Source organism: Mastigoproctus giganteus, chromosome 5 (genome assembly GCF_048544385.1).
Source record: "Mastigoproctus giganteus isolate SK-2022 chromosome 5, ASM4854438v1, whole genome shotgun sequence".
Lineage (NCBI taxonomy): Eukaryota > Metazoa > Arthropoda > Arachnida > Uropygi > Thelyphonidae > Mastigoproctus > Mastigoproctus giganteus.
The window spans coordinates 158,675,461-158,698,183 of record NC_143579.1 but is presented as its reverse complement, the minus strand read 5'-3'; the positions used below and the strand labels follow the sequence as shown (position 1 = coordinate 158,698,183).

Genomic DNA, 22,723 nt, shown 5'->3' with positions numbered 1-22,723 from the left:
AAAACACCAAAGAAAAGCATGCTATAAACTTTCACACTGCCCGCTTTCTTTCATATAACAAACCTCTGCAATACTCTGAACTTTTGCATGCTATTAGAACAGCCCATAATGGAGCTGCAGAGCCAGATGGGATTTATTATGTCATGCTTCAACATCTTGATGACAAAGCTTTGTGCTTGCTGCTGGTTTTTTACAATCATATATTTTCAGAAAATGTTTTTCCAGCTTCCTGGCATCACTCTACTGTTTTGGCATTTCTAAAGTCTGGGAAAGATCCAACTAACCCCTATAGCTATAGACTGATCTCTCTCTCAAGCTGCCTCAGCAAAATCCTAGAAAAGATTGTCCACAGAAAACTCGTCTGGATCATTGAGTCAGAACATCTAATGAGCCATAGTCAATATGGCTTTCGTAAAAATAGGTTGTGCTTAGATCTTATGGTCAAGGCTGAATTCGCCATTCGAAATGCCTTTGTTACACGTGAACATCTTGTAATGGTTTCAGTAGACATAGAGAAGGCTTTTGACACCACCTGGCAGCACGGCATACTTGGTGATATATACGCCCTTGGTCTGTGGGGCAACCTTCCTATATTTATTCAAAACTTCCTACGTACTAGATCGTTTCAAGTTCAGTACCAACATGCCCTCTCTACAACGTTCATGCAGGAAGAAGGTGTTCCACAAGGATCAGTACTGAGTGCCACTCTGTTTGCTCTTAGAATAGATTCTATTACAAGACAGCTTCCAAATTCAGTCGAGACTTATCTTTATGCAGATGACCTTTCCATCTCCTACCATTCCCAAAATATGAGGTCTATTGAACGGCAGCTTCAGATATCACTTAATAAAATACAACAGTGGGCTAGCCTCAATGGCTATCGGCTCTTGCAGCAGAAAACAGTTGCTATCCATTTTTGTAGGCAGCGCAAACTTCATCCGGATCCCAAACTTCAAATTTCTAATGTCTCCATCCCAGTCACTAATAATATCAGATTTCTAGGATTAATCCTTGACAACAAGTTAAATTTTATAGACCATATTAAAAATGTACGTACTTGCTCTCTAAAAAAGTTAAACATACTCAAAGCTTTATCCGCCCAAATATGGGGTGCAGATCGTACTTCTCTGCTTCGGCTATACAGGTCATTAATCAGATCCCGCCTTGATTATGGAGCTCCCATCTATGATTCTGCCAAGATGAGCACATTACGCTGGCTTGATCCCATTCAACACAGTGCTTTGAGGATTGCACTTGGTGCTTTTAGAACGTCGCCCGCACATAGTCTCTATTTTGATGCTCATGAGCCCCCTTTATTGTTACGCAGAAAAACACTGTTACTAAAGTATGCTGTTAAGATACAAAGTTGTGCCTCGCATCCGATTTAGTCATACTTGTTCAATCCACCACTAGAAAACCTCTTCAGAAATAAACCTAGCATAGTAAAGCCAGCTGGTCTTCGCCTCCTTGAACTGATGGAAATTGGGAATCTTTCCGTTCATTCCGTACAACAGGTAGCAACCTGCTGTCAACCACTATGGGCTTCTCTTCCTCTGGTGACTTGTGACACTTATCTCTGCCAATGGGTAAAGGACGTTTTACAAGCATCTAATATCATGCAACTTCATGCAGTTCACACTCAAAGATATAGTGATTTTTCCCCAATTTATACAGATGGCTCTAAATCTAATTCAATCGTTGGAGCAGCTGCAGTGTTTCCAAATACCGTTATTTCAATCCCTTTCATCTGAATTCAGTATCTTTTTAGCTGAAATATACGCAATTAAACTGGCCTTACAAAATCTGTGCTGATTGATCTTTAAAAGCAGTTATTTACACCAATTCGCTTAGCTCAATCATGGCTTTATGTAATTTCTCAGATAAAGTTCACCCTCTTATAGACGAAATACGAAGCATATTACTAAAAATTGAAGAACGCCATCAACAGGTCATCTTCTGTTGGATTCCAGCACATTCTGGTATTTTGGGCAATGAATTGGCTGATAAAGCCTCAAAAAATCCAACTAGCTTAGACTTAACTAATATCCCTGTTCTGCCCTCAGACTTTGCATTAGCTATTCAAGCTGCATGCTTGTCAGAATGGACAACAATCTGGCACTCTCAAACAAATAATAAATTTTTCAATTTAAACACGATCCGAAAAATTGGCGCTCCAGTATCCATACATCAAGACGAGAAGAAGTCCTATCAAGGACAAGAATAGGTCATACCCATCTAATCCAACTTTATTTACTTAGAGGAGAGGATCCACCACAGTGTCCACATTGTTATATAAATACATTGTTATATACTATAGACAAGATAGAGCATCAACCCTGCTATCACTGGTAAATCTTAATAAACCAATAACTTTAGAGAATCTCATTGGTGACAAGGCAAATGTTTTCGAATTTTTCAACTTTCTGAAGGAGATTGGACTTTTTAATCTTTTCTGATTTTATAAAAATTTTTGCTTTCCCTATATAAAAAATGAATAGGCACATTATAGCCATTGTAGCTTATGCGCCATTAAACTCCCTTAGCAACAACAATCACCAGATGTGAGCCCCGGGATTAATTTGCAATACTATGTCTAAGAAAATCATGCAAAAAAATAATAATGGAAATAATATGCAATTGTGTTGTTTCAGTCTTTTGTTGGTGCACTGTACAATAAAGTATTTAAAAAACCAACTGTTTTTTCCACTACTAACTAGATATTAGCGAATAAAACTTTTGTACATTTTGGTCGTTACTTTCAAGTCTTTAATTTTTTAAAAAACTACTGTATTAAGGGTTGATTGTTTCATTGCATCCCTTTGTTTGTTTTTAACAATTTCAATAAAGCATGACCTCTGTGATTTTACATGTTTCCAGTGAATTTTTTAAAAAATTATATGTTCAAACATTTTGCCGTAAAGTTACAAGTCATTTATTATTGTTCATACGGAAATCAAAGGATAACGCATATTGCGTTAAATGAAAATATCACTGTGTTCACAAGAGAATCTAAATTTTTGATCTTCGTTGACTAAAATCACATTTCAACTGATGAAAAATGGGAGCCATGCTTGCATCACATTATAAGCAGAATCGTAGTCTAACAAATTATGTTTTATTCGGTTTCAGCGGTGTATATGGAATATATAATTAAGCACTAAATTTCTAGGCAGAAAATAGTAGATAACAGACATTATGTTGACATTCTTTGAAGTGTGTGGTGGTGGTTGTGGTAGGGTTAACATAAGGTGGTGCTTAATTTAAGGCCACTTAACGCAGGTTTCACTCTGGATTAGTTGCTTAGTGACTGCCTACTTAAATTAGTAAAGCCCTTATAATTTATAAGTAAATAGCACCATACCCTTTCCTGTATAAAAAAATCTGTGATAGCTGTATCATAATGATTATCATATGTTATGATATAATCCTACACCCACCAAAGGTTTTTGAATTTATAGTACTCTAGTGTCATATATTATTTTGAAGAAAGAAGTAACTTATAATTGCAATTTTCGAAAATTGAATATTTTTAAATTCTTTTCTTGTTTACAGCTGATATAATATCATGTGTAGAATTTAATCATGATGGTGACCTTTTAGCAACTGGAGACAAAGGTGGGCGAGTTGTTATTTTCCAGCGTGATCCACTAGTAAGTATTTTTATGATTAATCATTTTCTAATTGCTTATGCCTTTAAGTTAACTTTTTCCTCTATAGTAATCTGGGAGTATATACACTCACGATGAAAATAACTCTCTAAGCCTTGAGAGCAGTATAGCTTTCAATCTTGAGCACACAACTGCTCTAGGTGCCTCTGTAGCCAGGTGGGCAGGAGCAGCAGTGCGTAGCACACGCTTCTTGATTGCACCGGGGTTCGAGCCCGTGACCACCAAATACGGAGGATATGGAAAGGTCAGCGAATGACCACCACATATCCCCCCGGAGCAATAATGCCTTAGTTGCTAATGCTCCTAAAAACCAAATAACAACAAACAACAACTGTTCTTACCCTTCAGTACCTTTTCAGAACTTTTCCATCTATAATAATTTGGTGGTGGATGGGTGGGCCATGAATCAGCGGTGGGCATAATTGAATGAATACTAGTCGATTGTGAAATCAGTAGTGAATGATTATGGCATTTTCATAATTGATTATATGCGGATTAGCTGATTATGAAATTGACAACAATAGTGACTGAATGCAACAATTGCCTGGATCTTGATCTGGCTCTCTCTCTCTCTCTCTCTCTCTCTCTCTCTCTCTCTCTATATATATATATATATATAGTGTTGGAGAGCATGAACTATTGTTGGGTGAAAACAATACTCAACAGCAGTGCTCTTTTTATCACTCAACAATATATATATATACAGGGTGTCTCAAAAAAAATAACATTTAATGGAATGTGAATCGCATAGGAACCCATAACTGGAAACGTCACCGTAAGTCGGTAGATGGCGCGGTAGTCACCACACGAAGACCATGCATCAATATACGAACTGTGAGCTGGCAGACATGCACCTAGTGTATGGATTAGCAGAGGGCAATGGACGAGCCGCTCAATGAATTTATGGAGAACGCTTCCCAGACAGATATGTACAGGACCACCGTTTGTTTGCTCGTGTGCATCAAAATTTGTGTGATTATGGTTCATTTAGAAGTGACAGGAGTAGTGCGGGGGAGGGGGGGACCACGTTCGACACGAACTCCCGCCATGGAAGAAAATGTGTTGAATGCCGTTCAGAATAATCCTACTAGCAGCGCACGTGCCGTTGCCTCTGCCTTAGGAGTGTCTCATTGCAGTGTACAGCGTGTCTGTCACAATGATTCCTTACACCCCTTTCATCTCCAAAGGGTTCAGTTACTGCTCCTCCGAGATCATCCTGCACGTGTGGCTTTTGCGCAGTGGTTTCTCCAAGAAAGTGTTCAAGACTTGAATTTTCCAGCCTATGTTTTGTTCACGGATTAGGCTTATTTCACTCGGGAAGGCTTATTCAATCAGCACAATCCTCATGTGTGGGCTCACGACAACCCACACGGTGTGCGCCCCCATGTGGCACAACATCGCTTCGCAATAAATGTGTGGGCAGGTATGGTCAGTGACTGCTTAGTCAGCCCATACCTGTTACCATCCCACATGAACTCCGCTAAATATCTTATCTTTCTTGAACAAGTTCTGCCAGGGTTACTTGACGATGTTCCAGCAAATGTGAGATGCAACATTTCGTTTTAACATGAAGGGGCGCCTGCCCATTATGGAAGGTGTGTTCGTGACCATTTGAACAGGCGTTTTGGGCGTCGATGGGGCCGTGGGGGACCCGTTGCCTGGCCCCATGCTCCCCTGATTTATCGAGCCTTGATTTCTTTCTGTGGGGCCCTCAAATCTATCGTGTATGAATCGCCTGTGGAGACGGAAATGGATCTCGTGGCGAGACTCGTCTGCGCTGCTGCTACTGTCAAAGAAACTACAGGTGTGTTCAACCGTGTCCGCCAATCCATGCTGCATCAGTGTCATCGTGTCTCATGGTGGAACCTTCAAGCATCTGTTGTAACATCATGAAATGCATCCATTTTGTACACCATTGTTAATATTATGTCAAATAAATGTTTGCCACTAATCACTGCCTTGTGTCATTTCTGCTTCTTGTGCCTCTACTACTACTTTCCTGTGACGTTTCCGGTTATGGGTTCTTATGCGATTCACATTCCTTTAGATATTACCTACCTCCCTAAACATTTGTACCAATATTTTTGAGACACCCTGTATATGTATATGTAGTGTTGGACAGTATGAACTATTGTTGAGCATTAACAGCACTTTATTTTTTAAACTTGATAACTAGGGGGCTTCACTCTCTGCTCGCTGCACTCACTTCTTTTGATAATGTAACATACAGAAGCTTTCGACACCGTGTGTGTATGCGTGTGTCTCTTCCTTAGCTATGAATACATAAATACATATACAGTGCATTCCGGTTATTTGGGCCACCGGTTAATCGGGGCAGCCGTTTATTTGGGGCAAATCTTAAAAAACAGAAACCGATCGAGAAAATAGCCGGGGTTTACTTCGCTTAATTGGGACAAAATGCCGTTTAATCGGGGCAGGAGACCTCAGTACTGGAGATTACCCTGCGATTGTCTCCGACCTTACCACGTAGTTCGGTCGGATTTCTGGAGGTCACAACCATAAAACAATAAAAACAATTAGCAGTCACCTGTTTATTGGGCTTTTCTGGTAGTGCAATCTATCATAAACGGATAGTAAACTCGATCTTATTGAATTTGCGATAATACCGACAGCTGGATTTCTGTGGGTTATTATGGTGAAATGTGTTTACACTTCCATGGAATCTTCAATCATATAAAAAAAATAATTTTCAGAATCTTCTCTTCATTTCTATTTTTAAAGCTTTGTAACTCGTTACTCCGTTCTCACTTGCGGCGCATATTGTGTTACTTGCAATTTGTGTGTGCCATGTTTTTTGTTATTGATTGCTTATCTTTTTACTGTTTTAAAATTTAACCCCCACCCACAAATATCAGTGAACAGAAATGTCAACTAGTTTAGTTAGTATATACATATTACAGTGCGTATTAATTATTCCGAATTTCACGTATCATTTAATTTTTTTAATTGGTAAGGTAATAAAGAGTAAATTTGTGCTTAATATCCTATTTTCGCTAATTAGAATCGCTGTTTAATTGAATTAAAATTCAATTCACGAACATGATCACAATGACCGGCGCTTACTACACATCGTATAGTGAACGGTTCTTTACTATGGTGAGTTCGTCGTAACCTGATTTGATTGTACAGTGAACCAATTGTAAAAAAAGGGGGGGGGGGGATACATTGTATTTTTAACTATTTACGTGAAACTTCTGATAATTGGGGCAGCCGCTTAATCGGGCCAAAATGCACTAGTCCCGATGTGTCCCAAATAACCGGAATCGACTGTATATACATAATTACATATGGATATCAAGAATGGTACCGTGTGGTCATGCTTCATGCTAGATAAACAAAGCATGTGCAAGAGGTTTATCTAGCATGATCACGCTAAAACAGAAGCTTGTTTTACCACAGAAAAACAAGCTTCTGTTACGTATTCTAGTACTTGTTAAGTATGGCCACGTTCCCCTCACCCCTCTTCTCCTGTTAGCTGAATAAATATCACTAGGAGGAAAATTATCTTAATGTATAGAAAGATAATGTTGGATTCCCCCCCCCCCCATTTTCTTGTTGATTTCACAATCACCTAAATTGCCTATATGAAAATGCTATAATTGATTCTTTCAATTATGATTCTTGATTATGCCCATTACCAGGTTGAGTTGCCTTGAGAACTTTTGTGTTAATATCTATTTGTTTAATGCTTGATTAAAATTAACCTCACGTGGTTATTGTTTCCTATGTTTTTCAGTTATTTTGAGAAGATCAGAAAGATATAGTAGAATCTTGTTAATACAAAGTTGAAAAGACTAAATTCTCATGGTTTGTAGTATATAGTAAGGTCCATCAAAAGTTTCAATAGTTTAATATCTGTTTGTTTTTTTTTTCGAACGTGTATCTAACAATAAGAAACTATAAAATATAAGAAATAACAGTAACAAATGCCTTATCCAATGATAATAATAAGCCACATTTTTTTTTACTTATAAAAAATAGTCTAAGAGAAAAGAAACAGCATAATTGAAATAAAAATATATATTTTATTTTTCTGTGTGTATAGTGTATACAGCATAATTAAATTAATCTGTTGTAAAGAAAGAACCTAATTTTGTTTTCACAATATTATATGCATTCTTAACTACAGCACAGATATAAAATGCAATAGTTGTTTCTTTATCAATGTTAATCAGACAAACACATTTTCTGTTTTGGTCAACACATTTTGGGCATCTTCGTTAGAAGGCAGAGTGAGTGATTTTTCACTTTCATTGCTGGAAGTCTGTTATTTTGCTTGGTACTCATTAGCTTTTCTCATGTTTCTGTGGTAGCAACTTCATCATTCACTTTAACAAAGCCATATCCATAGACAATGTTTTTTTGATGATATTCTCTTCAAAGCCACCCTCTCTGAAGTAGATTATTGTTATGCTTGATGCAATACTACCTCGAGCAATAACAATAAGCATCTGAGACATTCCACTTGGGCTGAAAATTGTTCTCTGTTATTAACATTCCACTATCTCACTAGTCAACCCAGAGGTGGGGAACCTTTTTACATTGCAAGGCCATATTTTATTTAACCAAGATACTATTAGGCCGCATGCTGAGAATTAAATATATACAAAAAAAATTATATTTACAGTTTTAATTACAACCTGTTATTATATAAGGAATTTAAACAAAAAAATTAATAAGGACATTTATTTGTTTAGCAAAAATGTAAAGGTAAGGAGTAACGCTTCTCCTTTGGTGAAGCGTTATTATTCAAAGTAGAGCAATATCATGGCAACTCGTTGTGAAGGTATTCACAATATGAGATATAACTTAAACGATGCCGCCTTTGCATATTTTTGCTAATTCAGAGTTTAGCTGCATACTAATATGATGTGATTGCACTAACTTGTACGTTGTCTAAATTTCTCGCAGCCTGAGACTAAAGCCCTTAACATATTCAGTCTTAATTTATATCAGGCATCTCTCATATTGTGGAGTTATACTTCATAACTGTTTTGTCAGCATTGCATCACTAGCGTACCTAATCCACCGAAGAAGGGCCAAATAGCCCTGAAACAGTGCTGTCTGGGTGGTGGTATCCGAGAATAAGTAACAACAGTCTTCTCCTTTGGTGAAGCGTTACTTATTCAAAGTAGTACAATATCATGGCAACTCGTTGTGGTATTCACAATATGAGATATAACTTAAACGATGCCGCCTTTGCATATTTTTGCTAATTCAGAGTTTAGCTACGTACTAATATGATGCGATTGCACTAACTTGTACATTAGCAAAAATGATAACAAAACTAAAATTGGACGAACTTAGACAACAACCCATTTAATGACTTTTGCGACTGCTTAATTCAAGATAATAGTCAGATATTTGGTTTCAACATCGTTGAACATAGTTTTAATTGGTCCTCCAAGTGAATATCCGTCATCTGACATCTCAAGCTTGTTTTAATTTGTGTCATATATGAAAACGTTGGTTCACTACAGTGGGTTGTGCCAAAACAAGATTGCATGTAATCTTGTTTTGACACAGACATAGATATTCAACAGCATTTTTCCATATTTGAAAAAGATCCTTCTTTGCATTAGAATATTATCTTTTGAGAGCTAAAGTAATTCCATCTGTAAGTCATCAGTGTGGTTGAAAAGCTAGTTTCAGTATGAGATCATATTTCTCAAAATCAGCAAACCTTTCATTGTATTCTTTAATCAGGGAATTTAGAACAGCCATGTGTTCTTTCATGTTGCATTTACTTAATGATTTGTCTTTATCCTTTTCATTAATTACTTTTGCCAGTTCAGGAAAGTGTTCAGCTATAAGATCCGATTGGGTAAGCAAGGTTTTGAAAATGGTCAGCTTTTTCCAAAATGCCTGTATTTTAAGCCACATATCATATGTAGATTTGGTTTCACCTTGCAAAAAAATATTCAGATCATTTTGCTTTGACATAATATCACACAAAAAGCAGTATATCTGCAGAATTCCACTTGTGATATTTCACACAGGTTTTTTTTTTTTTTTTTAGCATTAACATTAGTAAAGGCACATGATGCAAGAAAGCAAGCTTATATAGCATCAGTCAAAAAAAAAACCCTTCTCATTTCACCCATCCACTCGCTCCAAATGTTTGTCCAGTTCTGCCTTGAATCTATTTAAGCTATCAACTACGACAGATGGAAGTTTGTTCCAGCAATCAACTACACACAGGCTAAAGGCAAACCTCTTCACGTCTTTCCTCAATTTGAATTTATGCCCTCTCAAGCGATTGTTCCGAGCAAGAGGAAAAATCCAATCAGCATGGCCCCGAGTGCCAAGCGATCTTTCTAGTGTGATTTTCTAGCGATTTTCCTAGGGCGAGGACTAGTGCTTTAATATAATCCCTCCACTGCTAGCAACATCACTGCTTCACCTCTGGAGGTGCCTCCGTAGCCAGGTGGGAAGGAGCAGCAGTGCATAGCATGCTTCTTGATTAGACCGGGGTTCGAGCCCATCACCACCAAATACGGAGCATGCGGAAAGGTCAGGGAATGACCACCGCATATCCCGGAGCAATATGGCCTTAGTTGCTAATGCTCCTAAAAACCAAAACAACAACAACAGCTTCACCTCTGGCAACATTACTGCTAACCCTGCTTCCAACGTTACTGCTATCGCTAGCAACATACTGCTCTACTCTTCTGCTGATCGCTTGGTCACTGGTTGGCACTGCTCCTGCCTCCACGTGGCGGGGTCGGTAACCTGGAAGAAGGAATTCCCTATTCCAGGGCTAAGACCAATAGATTGACAGTAGCCACTGGCAGAGGTGAAAGAGATTCTTGCACTGCTTCTATTAGAATGAGCAGAAGCCTGAAAAACAAGATGCATGGTATTTCAGAGACTGCTGGGAGCCATTGCGGTACAAGTAAACACATGGGTTGTGTTAGGGTAGCTAAGCATAGAAACAGGTGCAGGTATACTTGCGTGTACACCAATGCTAGGAGTTTAGTAAATAAATTTGATGAATTTGAGGTATTGCTCAAAACATCGAAGGCAGATATTGTTGGGATATCAGAGACGTGGTGTCACACAGATATAAGGGATGCAGAACTGCAATTTGGGGAGTACAACGTCTACAGAAAGGATAGACAGGATAGGAAGGGGGGAGGGGTTATGCTATTAGTTAAGAAACACATAAAAACCAAGGAAGTGAAGCCAGTCGACATCGCTGGACAGTGCAATGTTGAGTCAGTTTGGTGTAACATAAACATTGGCAGATCAAAATTGGGAGTAGGAGTGTGCTATAGGCCTAATGACTCTGATGAGTATAATAAGGACCTGTACAGGGAAATAGAGTGGGCCAGTAAATCAGAGAGTCTTATAATGGGAGATTTTAATTTCCCAGATATTGACTGGAATTTGGGGGCTGGTTACTCACACACTAGCAGGGCTTTTGTGGATTTATTGTTTTCTACATCAGCATGTTCGGGAGGCAACTAGAGGGAGTAATATTCTTGATTTGATTATCAGCAGTGATTCTTCATGCATTAAGAATCTGCAGATAAATGAACCACTAGGTGGCAGTGATCACAGTGTGCTGAAGTGGGATTTACTCAAAGAGGTAACTACCATTAGGGGTAAAGGGAAGGGTTATTGCTTCCGTAAAGGCGACTACGATGGACTGAGACAGTATTTAAATTCTATACAGTGTGACCAACTGATGATGTTACCAACAGCAAATTCAAAATGAGAAGCATTCAAAGAACTTATCTTGGAAGCTACTAGGCTTTACATACCAACTAAGAAATATTGTTCAAGGTTTAGGCCAAAATGGATGTCAGATGAACTAATGAGGCATATGGCAGAGAAGAAAAATGCATGGGATACTTACAAATTAACACATGACACAGAAGCCTATGATAGATACAAGTTGATATGCAACCAAGTTACAAAGGAGGTTAGGCAGGGGAAGGCAGATTACGAGAAATCCTTGGCAAGGGATGCAAAGAAAAACAGCAAAGAGTTCTTTACTTATGTAAACTCGAGAAGGAAGGGGATGAATCAAATTGGTCCACTTGATATTGATGGGTCAACTGTTGATGATCCTGCTCAGGTAGCTAACAAACTAAATGAATATTTTGCATCGACATTCACACATGAGGAGTTATTCAGCGAGGGGAATGCCAGAGGTGTATTCAACTCTAGCAGTAAGCTACAGAATCTTGTGATAACTGAGAGTAAAGTGGAGGAGAAACTGTTGAAGATAAACACAAGAAAGGCACCCGGGGTGGATGGGATCTATCCAGTTATATTAAAGGAGGCAGCAAAGGAAGTAAGCAAACCCTTAGCCATAATTATGAGAGCTTCCTTGGACTCAGGGGAGGTACCCATAGACTGGAAATGTGCAAATGTGACCCCAATTCACAAAGGAGGATCAAAGGCTGACACAAGTAATTATAGACCTGTGAGCTTAACTTCTGTTCCTGGAAAATTAATGGAGGCACTGGTTAAAGGAGCACTGCAGGATCATTTAGACAAGACTTCAGTTATAGCTCAGACACAGCATGGTTTTGTTAAGGGGAAGTCTTGCCTGACCAACTTGATTGGATACTATGATGCAGTCACAAAAGAACTGGATGCAGGGAATAACTTTGATATTATATACTTGGATCTTAGAAAGGCTTTTGATACACATGGAAGACTGCTACACAAATTGGAGCAGTGTGACATTGGAGGCAAATTGCTGCTATGGATAAAGGGGTGGTTGAGGGGGAGAAGACAGAGTGTGGTAATCAATCGACACTGCTCATTGTGGACTGATGTTATTAGTGGAGTCCCTCAGGGCTGAGTGTTGGGTCCATTATTGTTTTCTGTATTTATAAATGATATTGATGATGGTATATCGGGCTTAATGTCCAAGTTTGCAGACGATACAAAGGTTGGCAGGGTTGTCAAGGACACTACTGACACTATGCTGTTGCAACAGGATCTGGAAAGGTTGAGCAGATGGGCTGAGAGGTGGCAAATGAAGTTTAACATTGACAAATGTAAAGTACTACACATGGGAAACAGCAACCCCAGAGCAACGTATCAACTCTGTGGTACTACACTGACAGTGGTAGAGAATGAAAGGGACTTGGGGGTGGTTGTGCAGGCAGATATGAAGTTCTCTGAGCAGTGCAGACGGGCTGCAAGAGTAGCTCATGGAGTATTGTCAATGATATACAGGAATTTTTCCAGCAGGGATAAGGAGTTGATTATTCCATTGTATAAGCCGCCCCGTAGCCTAGTGGTCAGGCGCGCGGGTGCATAAGTACACGTGCCTTGAGTGACCGAGGTTCAAGCCTGTGACTGCTGAATACGTTGCTGTTTCTTGTATTCTGTGTATCTTGTAAACTCCTCTAACCGTTTGGTCGTCCCGGAGTATAAACAGAAAATTTATTCAACCCCGGGGGCTCACATCTAGTGAGTATGGGCTTGGCAAACCCAGGGTCCTGAGCTGGATATCATCATTCTTCTCTTTCTTGGTCCTTTCTGCTTCTCTCTCTCTCTCTCTCAGGGGGTAACTTGGGAATTTTTTTTTTTTTTTTTTTTTTTTTTTTTGGCTGGTGCAGCATAAGCCTCAGGCTTCCTTGTACCATATGGCCATTAATAATAATAATAATAATAATAATAATAATAATAAGGCAATGGTCAGGCCACACCTAGAGTACTGTATACAGGTCTGGAGGCCTCATTTCAAGAAGGATGTAGAGATGCTGGAACGAGTACAGAGAAGGGCAACAAGATTAGTGAATGGAACAAAGGGGTGCTCTTACGAAGAAAGGCTTAAGTTTTGCAAATTACAGTGTCTGGAGACTAGGCACCAGCGAGGTGATCTGATAGAGGTGTATAAAGCCTTGAATGGTTTAAGCATGCTCAATGCTGATGGGATTCTTCCTCTAGCTCAGAAAAATCACCTGAGAGGGCATAAATTCAAATTGAGGAAAGACAGATGTAGGATAGACGTGCGGAAATTTGCCTTTAGCCAGCGGGTGGTTGGTGGTGGAACAGACTTCCATCCCTTGTGGTGGAGGTTGATAGCCTAAATAAGTTTAAGGCTCAGCTGGACAGGTATTTTGAACGAACAGAGGGGTGAAGTGGAAGTGGGTTTTTTTTTTTTTTTTTTTTGGCTGATGCTGCATAAGCTTGCATTTCTTGCATCAAATGCCTCTACTAATGCTAATGCTAATATAATCCCTCCATTGCTAGCAACATCACTGCTTCACCTCTGGAGGCGCCTCCGTAGCCAGGTGGGAAGGAGCAGCAGTGCATAGCACATGCTTCTTGATTAGACCGGCGTTCGAGCCCATCACCACCAAATACGGAGCATGCGGAAAGGTCAGGGAATGACCACCGCATATCCCGGAGCAATATGGCCTTAGTTGCTAATGCTCCTAAAAACCAAAACAACAACAACAGCTTCACCTCTGGCAACATTACTGCTAACCCTGCTTCCAACGTTACTGCTATCGCTAGCAATATACTGCTCTACTCTTCTGCTGATCTCTTGGTCACTGGTTGGCACTGCTCCTGCCTCCACGTGGCGGGGTCGGTAACCTGGAAGAAGGAATTCCCTATTCCAGGGCTAAAAGGAGCAGCGATGGATTGTGATGCATATCCACCACTAGAGCCCACGGGCTCCAGACCTGTTAACTCTGATTCAGAGCATGACTTGAATCGTCCGAAGAGAAAATGGACTGAAAAACAGAGTTAAGATATGCCAGCATTTCTAATAATGCACTCATTATCCAAACAACCTGTAGGCGGGTTATCGCCATTTCTAATACAGAAATGTTTAGAATTGGTTGGTGGATCCCCTAAAATGGTGAAGTGTCTCCAATCTGGAGACCTTCTAATTGAAGCTTTCAAGAAAAACTGTTAAAATTGACAATATTTAATAGTATTCCAGTTACGCCCCATAACACTCTGAAAGCCTCTAAAGTCGTGATCAGCGAAAGCGGGCCTACTAACTGTCTCTGAACAAGAAATAATACAAGAGCTTAGTGAACAAAAAATGACTCATTCACAGAGAATCATGACCAAAAATGTTGGCAACCAACTACCAACCAGGTCCATCATTTTAACATTCACTACTCTGACTGTTCCATCTTCTGTTAAAGCAGGTTACCTAAATTGCAAGATTCGGCCTTACATCCACAACCCCATTTGCTGCTTTAAATGTCAGATGTACTGCCATTCTCAAACAGCATGCCGAGGCAATGCTATGTGTCCTCTTTGTGGTTCCAAGGAGCATTCTCAAGAAGACTATACAGCTTCCACTCCTATTTATCCAACCTGTAAGGCAAACCACCCAGCATTTTCTAAAGCGTGTGACCTTTGGAAAACAGGCAAAAAAATCCAGAAATATAAAGTGGAACATAAAGTTACTTACCCTGAAGCAAGAAAGCACATGCTACTGACCATGCATAGCCGATCATACGCATCTGTCACCAGAAGCAGCCGTTCAGCTACAACTCAAACAGATGTGTCCATAGAACCAAGCATTTCTTTTGCCACCTGGGCCAAAACTGTGTTATCATGCAATAAGAAACCTACAGTCAACGAAACCAGGAATATGCCAATCAGCATCCCAACTGATGCTATCTCAACCTTGCCCGAAACAACAAAATCAACTACCATTGAAAATCAGAAGGTGAAGCCACGAAATAGCAACATGGAAACTCATGTTCAATCAGAGGTTTGTTTGTTATTTGGTTTTTAGGAGCATTAGCAACTAAGGCCATATTCCTCCGGGAATATGCGATGGTCATTCCCTGACCTTTCTGCATCCTCCGTATTTGGTGGTGACGGGCTCGAACCCCGGTCTAATCAAGAAGCGTGTGCTACGCACTGTTGCTCCTTCCCACCTGGCTACGGAGGCACCTTTCAATCAGAGGATGACGACACAGTACTAGCATTACATGCCAATGATATCATGGATACAGGACGTGCAATCTTTCCCAGAAATGAAAAACCAAAACAAAGCAGACAGAAACCTTCACAGAAAAAACAGTCAGATCAATCTTCCTCAATCAAACCCAACCAATGAATAAATTCCTACAATGGAACTGTAGAGGATTACACAGTAATATAGATGACCTCAGTAATTTACTAATTCAAACTAATGCAGTAGGTGTGAGCTTACAGGAAACCTTTTTATCACCACACGCTTCTATCAAATTCAAAAATTATACTATGTTTAGTAAAGACAGGGTTTCTGACTCTCCTGCTCATGGTGGGGTAGCTATACTTGTTAAATCTAAAATACCCTCAAGACATAACCAACTACAAACCTCCCTAGAAGTTGTAGCAGTTCAGATAGCAATGGGTATATCGTTAACTCTTGCATCCATTTATATATCACGAATTACTCCTGCTCCCAGACTGAACTGGACAGTCTTATCACACAACTTCCACCTCCTGTGTGTTTACTTGGTGATTTCACTGGTCACCATCCATTGTGAGGATCTTCCGCCTTGGATAGGAGAAGCCGATTAATCGAAACGTTCCTGGATAACCACAACCTGACTCTGTTAAATTCTGGCTCTCCAACTCATATTCAACTCTGCTACATAGCCATAGACCTATCCATCTGTTCAGCATCTCTTTTTCCAAACATGGAATGGTTAATGCTAAATGATCCATTCAACAGTGACCATTTTCCTATAATCAGCTCAATTCAAACACAGGTCGTGTCATACTCTAAAGGCCATACTTCTTGGAACTTCCACAAAGCAGACTGGAAAACCTATTGCAGTTGTGTCATACTTGAAAAGCAATATGTACAGCAACAGAATCTTGATGACGTAACTGACCCCATTACCAGCCATATCTTATCTGCAGCTGAAATTTTCATTCAAAAATCTAACCAGCGCAAGAGCGTACACCAAAATCAGTGGTGGAATGAAGAATGCTCCAAAGCAAAGCGTGATAAAAACCGAGCTTGGAACCACTTTCGTAAATTCCTAACTAGCGCCAACCTAATTGTTTACAAAAAACTCAGAGCTAAAGCAAGACAGATTAGAAAAAAAGCAAAACATGAATCCTGGATTAACTTCGCCTCATCCATTAACAAAAATACTGACACTCGAATTATCTGGAAAAAAATACAAGCACTCAATGGGAAATTTCTACCGCTGCAGTCACCAATAATACAATGGAATGGGCAGGAATTATCTTCCCCCACTGATATTGCAAATGCGTTATCAGTCTTTTTATAACATTTCCACCTCATCCTCTTATGTGACATCCTTTCAACGCATTAAAGCTGATGAAGAACGTCAAAAATTTAATTTTCAAACTAGACTCTCACTTTCTTATAACCAGCCTTTTACTCTAGTTGAGCTCAAGGAATGCTTAAGCAAATTGTCAAATAGTGCAGCAGGACCAGATGGCATTTACTACAGTATGCTGAAGCATCTATGTGAAGCCGACCTTGGCATATTATTACTATTCTATAACCGTATCTTTTCAGAAAATACTTATCCTCTGTCCTGGCGGCATTCCTATATCTGTGCTATTCCAAAACCAGGCAAAGATCCCACTCTGGTCCAGAACTACAGACCGATATCATTAACAAGCTGTTTGGGCAAAATATTTGAAAGGATGGTGCATAAGAGGCTCACCTGGTTTCTAGATTCCCAGAATCTTCTTTCTGATCACCAATATGGCTTCTGTAAAAACAGATCTACCTTAGATTTACTTGTAAAACTTGAATGCAACATACGAAATGCCTTCGTCATGAAACAGCATCTACTGATGGTCAACCTAGATATTCACAAAGCATTCGATACCACTTGGTGTCATGGCATTATTAAAGATATGCATCAGTTGGGGCTGAGAGGCTATCTTCCTCAAATAATTCAGTACTTTTTAAAATTACGCACCTTTCAAGTCCGATATCGAAACATGCTGCCTTCAGGAAGAGGGTGTCCCTCAGGGTTCAGTACTGAGTTCTACCCTATTTGCAATTCGGGTCAACAACATATTGTAAGATCTTCCGAAAACCATTCAAGTATACATGTATGCAGATGACTTCATTATATCCTGCCAATTACAAAGTATGAATACTATCGAAAGACAGTTGCATATTGCTCTATTCAAAATAGAAGCCTGGACCTTACGCAATGGATATCGACATGCTGAGCAGAAATCCACCACTACTCACTTCTGCAAACTACAGTCATTTCATCCTGATCCTGAGCTAAAGATCAATAACATGCCAATACCCCTTGTTCACACTGTCCGTTTTCCTGGCCTTGTACTAGATAGGAAACTAAACTTTCAAGCACGTGTCCTACCTTCGGACCATCTGCTTTACGAAATTGAATATCATCCTGTGTGTGTGTGTGTCATCTAGTCATGGGGCACTGATCGACATACCCTGATCCATCTTTATCGAGATCTCATCAGGTGCCCACTTAGACTATGGCTCCCCAGCGTATGACTGCTAGAAAAACTACCTTAGAGCAATTGAACACGATTCAAAACAGTGCTCTTAGAGTTTCTCAAGGGGCTTTTTAGGAAGGCTCCCCAGTTCAGAGCCTTTACATTGAAGCCCACAAACCTCCAGAAGAAAGCATGTGCTTTTGATGTATGCCGCAAAAATCCGCAGTCTTCCTTCTCACCTGAATTGGAGATGTCTGTACAATACCGAATTGGAGTCATTTTACAACAGTAAACTAAATGAAAACAGACCTGCTGCACTTAGACTTAAAGAACTAACTCAAACGTGGAATATAGAAATCGGCAATATATATACGATAAATATTTGTATTGGTGATTTATTGTAAACTCTACTGACTTGGTTGTCGTGCCGGAGTATAAACAGAAAATTTATTTATTTATTTATTTATTTATTTATTTATTAGGACATGACACTGCCTGATCCACCGTGCACAAATATCCCTGCAATTTACGATGACTATTTCCAACATTGGGGAAAGAACACCTAGTCTCCCTTCTATATCGCACAGTTGCATGAAACTCACTCTGCTTCTAATTCACAGGCCTGTAAGATGGATCAAAAACTGAGACCCAAGTCGGCGCTGTGGCAATATTCCCATCATTCACCACTTCGGTCTCATTACCTGCAGAATGCAGTACTTTCACTGCTGAGCTTTATGCTATTAACTTGGCTCTAGATCGCATTACTCAACTTCTAATTTCGTCTGCCTTAATATACACTGACTCGCTCTGTGCTGTCTCTGCCATAAATAGTAATACCACCTCCTCTCACCCTGTTATCAAACAAATCCATTCTAAATTACTTGTGTCTAATATGTCAAACCAAACTGTGCCATTCTGCTGGATCCCATGGCATTTTGGTATAGCGGGAAATGAAAGAGCAGATCTTGCAGCCAAACCACCAGATACTTCTATTTTACAGAATTGTCAAGTTCCGTATTCCGATTTCAAACATATCATCCATTAAGCATGGTACAATAGCTGGTCACTAATCTGGAGAGGTTATCCAGGAAACAAACTATACCAAATAAAACAAGAACCACAGCTGTGGCTCTCTAGTTTCCGGAAAAATAGACGAGAAGAAACAATTTTAGGAAGGCTTAGAATTGGGCATACTCATCTCACTCACCTGTATATGTAAACTAATGTCAGCGCTCCCCAATGTGGATCATGTCCAGTACAACTGACCATTGGCCGGTGGACTGTCCCCACTTTCAAAACATCCGCTTAACCACCTTTAAGTCAATTGCTAATACGCAGTCATCAATAAAATTAATGCAGATTCTAGGAGATGATCCTAATAAAAAACTATTTACTTTCCTAAATTGGATAGGAATATATCATAAAATATAGTTATTGTTTCATATTCACCATTAGAAAGACACAATATGGCCCATGTAGCCTATGTGTTGTTAAACTCAACAACAACCAATCAGCATTGAACATGCTCAAACCATTCAAGGCTTTATACACCTCAATCCACCTCGCAGGTACCTGGGTGCCTCCATAGTCAGGTGGGCAGGAGCAGCAGTGTGTAGCACACGCTTCTTGATTAGACCAGGGTTCGAGCCCGTGAGCCACCAAATACGGAGGATGCGGAAAGGTCAAGGAATGACCACTGCATATCCCCGGAGCAATATGGCCTTAGTTGCTAATGCTCCTAAAAACCAAAACAACAACAACAACGCAGGTGCCTAGTTTCCATACACTGTAATTTGCAAAACTTAAGCCTTTCTTCATAAAAGCAGCCCTTTATTCCATTCACTAATCTTGTTGCCCTTATATGAGACAAGAAATTTATCTTTATATCTATTTAAAATTAATTTTTTTGTAAAGTTTCTGCATATTCCCAAGCAGTTTTTAAAGTTATTCATCTTAATAACCTTTTACATCGATTTTCATTTACTTCAGAATAGTTTTATTAATGCTTATAATGATGAGATAAAATTCTGTTGCCGATATTCAGTCTTTAAATATAAATATCTATATATTTAAATTTTACTAGCAATCTTATGTTTTCTGCAACAGAATGGTAATTTGAATTCTATGTAGAGATGGGAGTTTCATCTGGATGGGTACGCCTGACATGTTATATGCATTACATAATGCTTGTTGATATTTAATTAGTAATTCACAAAGTACATTGTTTTTTTGTTTTTTTTTAGTTGAAAACGCTGTACATAAATAAATCATTTTAATTTTTATGTAAGCATATGACACATTGCTTGCAGATTTTTACATTATTATATGTATTTGTATACTTTTACATGGTGATAGTATTTAAAGCAATTATTAATTATGATATAAGGAATGTTTTTTGAATGAATGGGTTATATTAGAAAGAAAAATTCTTTAATTTAATTATGAGATTTTAATCAAGATAGGATAGGTGACAAATGATAACTTTAGATTTTAAAAGAAAAAATTATTTTATTGTTATTTATTTTTTTCTTGCAGTTTATGAAATTTTAAATGTATGTATCAGTTTCAGTTAGTCTAGTCTCCGTACAGTGTTAATGACTTGAAGTAACAAAATTAAAATCATTTGACTGTTGACTTCTGCATACATTTATAGTTGAAAGAAAATGTACTCTTTTAAGTTTGTATAATTTCATTATTTATCTCTTAGAGAGAGAGAGAGAGAGAGATTCCAATCAATAATGAAACATATGACTGTGTGTAAATCATTGAACTGTCTTTAGTTATTTGGATGAGCTGTACTAATATTCCCTTTTAAGGTTTAAAGGACATGTATATACAGTAATTTGGCTTTATAAGGGATGGAGTTTTAAATCCTGGGTGTATTTTGAATATTTTACTAACTAGAATTATATTGCTTAAGAAACTTAATTCTGTAGATAAGGGATGGCTAACCATATTGCTCTTGGTGATCAATTGTTTTTCAAGAGATAGCAGCCTGTACCAAATAGAAGTTTTCTTAACCTTGTTAACCTTCTGTTCCTATTTTGTATCCAACCGATGCCACTATTTTTGTTTTCTCTGTTATTCTTCTGAATTTCAGAGTTTAGAATATCCTACAATGTACATGGTCCCACCACTGTTTTTTTTTTTTTTTTTTTCTAAATAATGATGCAGTAACTTATTTATTTATTTTTTTTTGATTTATTATGAATTACAGGTGGTTGATTGTTTAGTTGACAATTAGACATCATGTAAGTGTACTTTTGATGTGTATATGGATACCAACAATTAAATTTAGCATTAGCAAGGGCACATGATGCAAGAAAGCAAGCCTATATAGCATCAGCCAAAAAAAAAAAAAAAACCACACACTGACCCCTTTCTCATTTCACCAATTCACCCGCTCCAATTGTTTGTCTAGTTCTGCCTTGAATCTGTTTAAGCTATCAACTTCTACAATGACAGATGACTACAGTGACTAAAGGAAAACTTCCACGCATCTATCCTACAACTGTCTTTCCTCAATTTGAATTTATCACCTCTCAGGCGATTATTCTGAGCAAAAGGAAGAATCCCATCAGCATTGAGCATGCTCAAACCATTCAATGCTTTATACACCTCAATCAGATCACCTCGCAGGTGCCTAGTCTCCAGACACCGTAATTTGCAAAACTTAAGCCTTTCTTCGTAAGAGCAACCCTTTGTTCCATTCACTAATCTTGTTGCCCTTCTCTACACTCGTTCCAACAGCTCTACATCTTTCTTAGAATGAGGCCTCCAGACCTGTATACAGTACTCAAGGTGTGGCCTGACCATTGCATTATACAATGGGATAATCACCTCCTTAACCCTCTAGAAAAATTCCTGTATATCATTGACAAGACACCATGAGCTACTCTTGCAGATCATCTGCACTGCTCAGAAAACTTCATATCTGCCTGCACAATTACCCCCAGGCCCTTTTCGCACTCTACTACTCTCAGTGTAGTACCACACAGTTGATACGTTCCTCTGGGTTTACTGCTTGCCATATGCAGTACTTTATATTTGTCAATGTTAAACTTTATTTGCCAATTCTCAGCCCATCTACTCACCTTTTCTAGATCCTGTTGTGCTCGTCTGCAAACTTGGACATTTAGCCTGATATACCATCATCAATATCATTAATGATTACAGAAGACAACAATGGACCCAACACTGAACCTTGGGGGACTCCACTAATGGCATTAGTCGACGAAGAGCAGTATCCAATGATGACCACTCTCTGTTTTCTCCCACTCAACCATCCCTTTATCCATAGCAGCAATTTGACTCCAGTGCCACTCTGATCCAATTTGTGCAGCAGTCTTCCATGTGCAACAGTATCAAAAGCCTTTCTAAGATCCAAATATATGATATCAAAATTATTCTTTGCATCCAGTTCCTTTGTGACTACATCATAGAATCCAATCAAATTGGTCAGACAAGACTTCCCCTTAACAAACGCATACTGTATCCGAGCTAGAACTGACGTCTTGTCTAGATGATCCTGCAATGCTTCTTTAACCAGTGCCTCTATTAATTTCCCAGGAACAGAAGTTAATTAAACTAACAGATCTTTAATTACCTGTGTCTTGCTTTGATCCTCCTTTGTG

General features: G+C 38.9%; 1 protein-coding gene across 2 annotated transcripts in view; it reads left to right on the top strand.

Annotated features, from left to right (window-relative positions):
* The window catches only part of tws (protein phosphatase 2 regulatory subunit tws), a 533,883-nt gene that overhangs the window by 243,505 nt on the left and 267,655 nt on the right, over nucleotides 1-22,723 (top strand). Inside the window, exon 3 of one of the 2 annotated variants that reach the window (XM_090373489.1) lies at nucleotides 3,553-3,650. The exons of the other annotated variant lie outside the window; for it this stretch is intronic. Within the exon in view, the coding sequence (XP_090229615.1) occupies nucleotides 3,553-3,650 (98 nt within the window). The remainder of the gene's footprint in view (nucleotides 1-3,552; nucleotides 3,651-22,723) is intronic. 2 annotated transcript variants of the gene reach the window in all.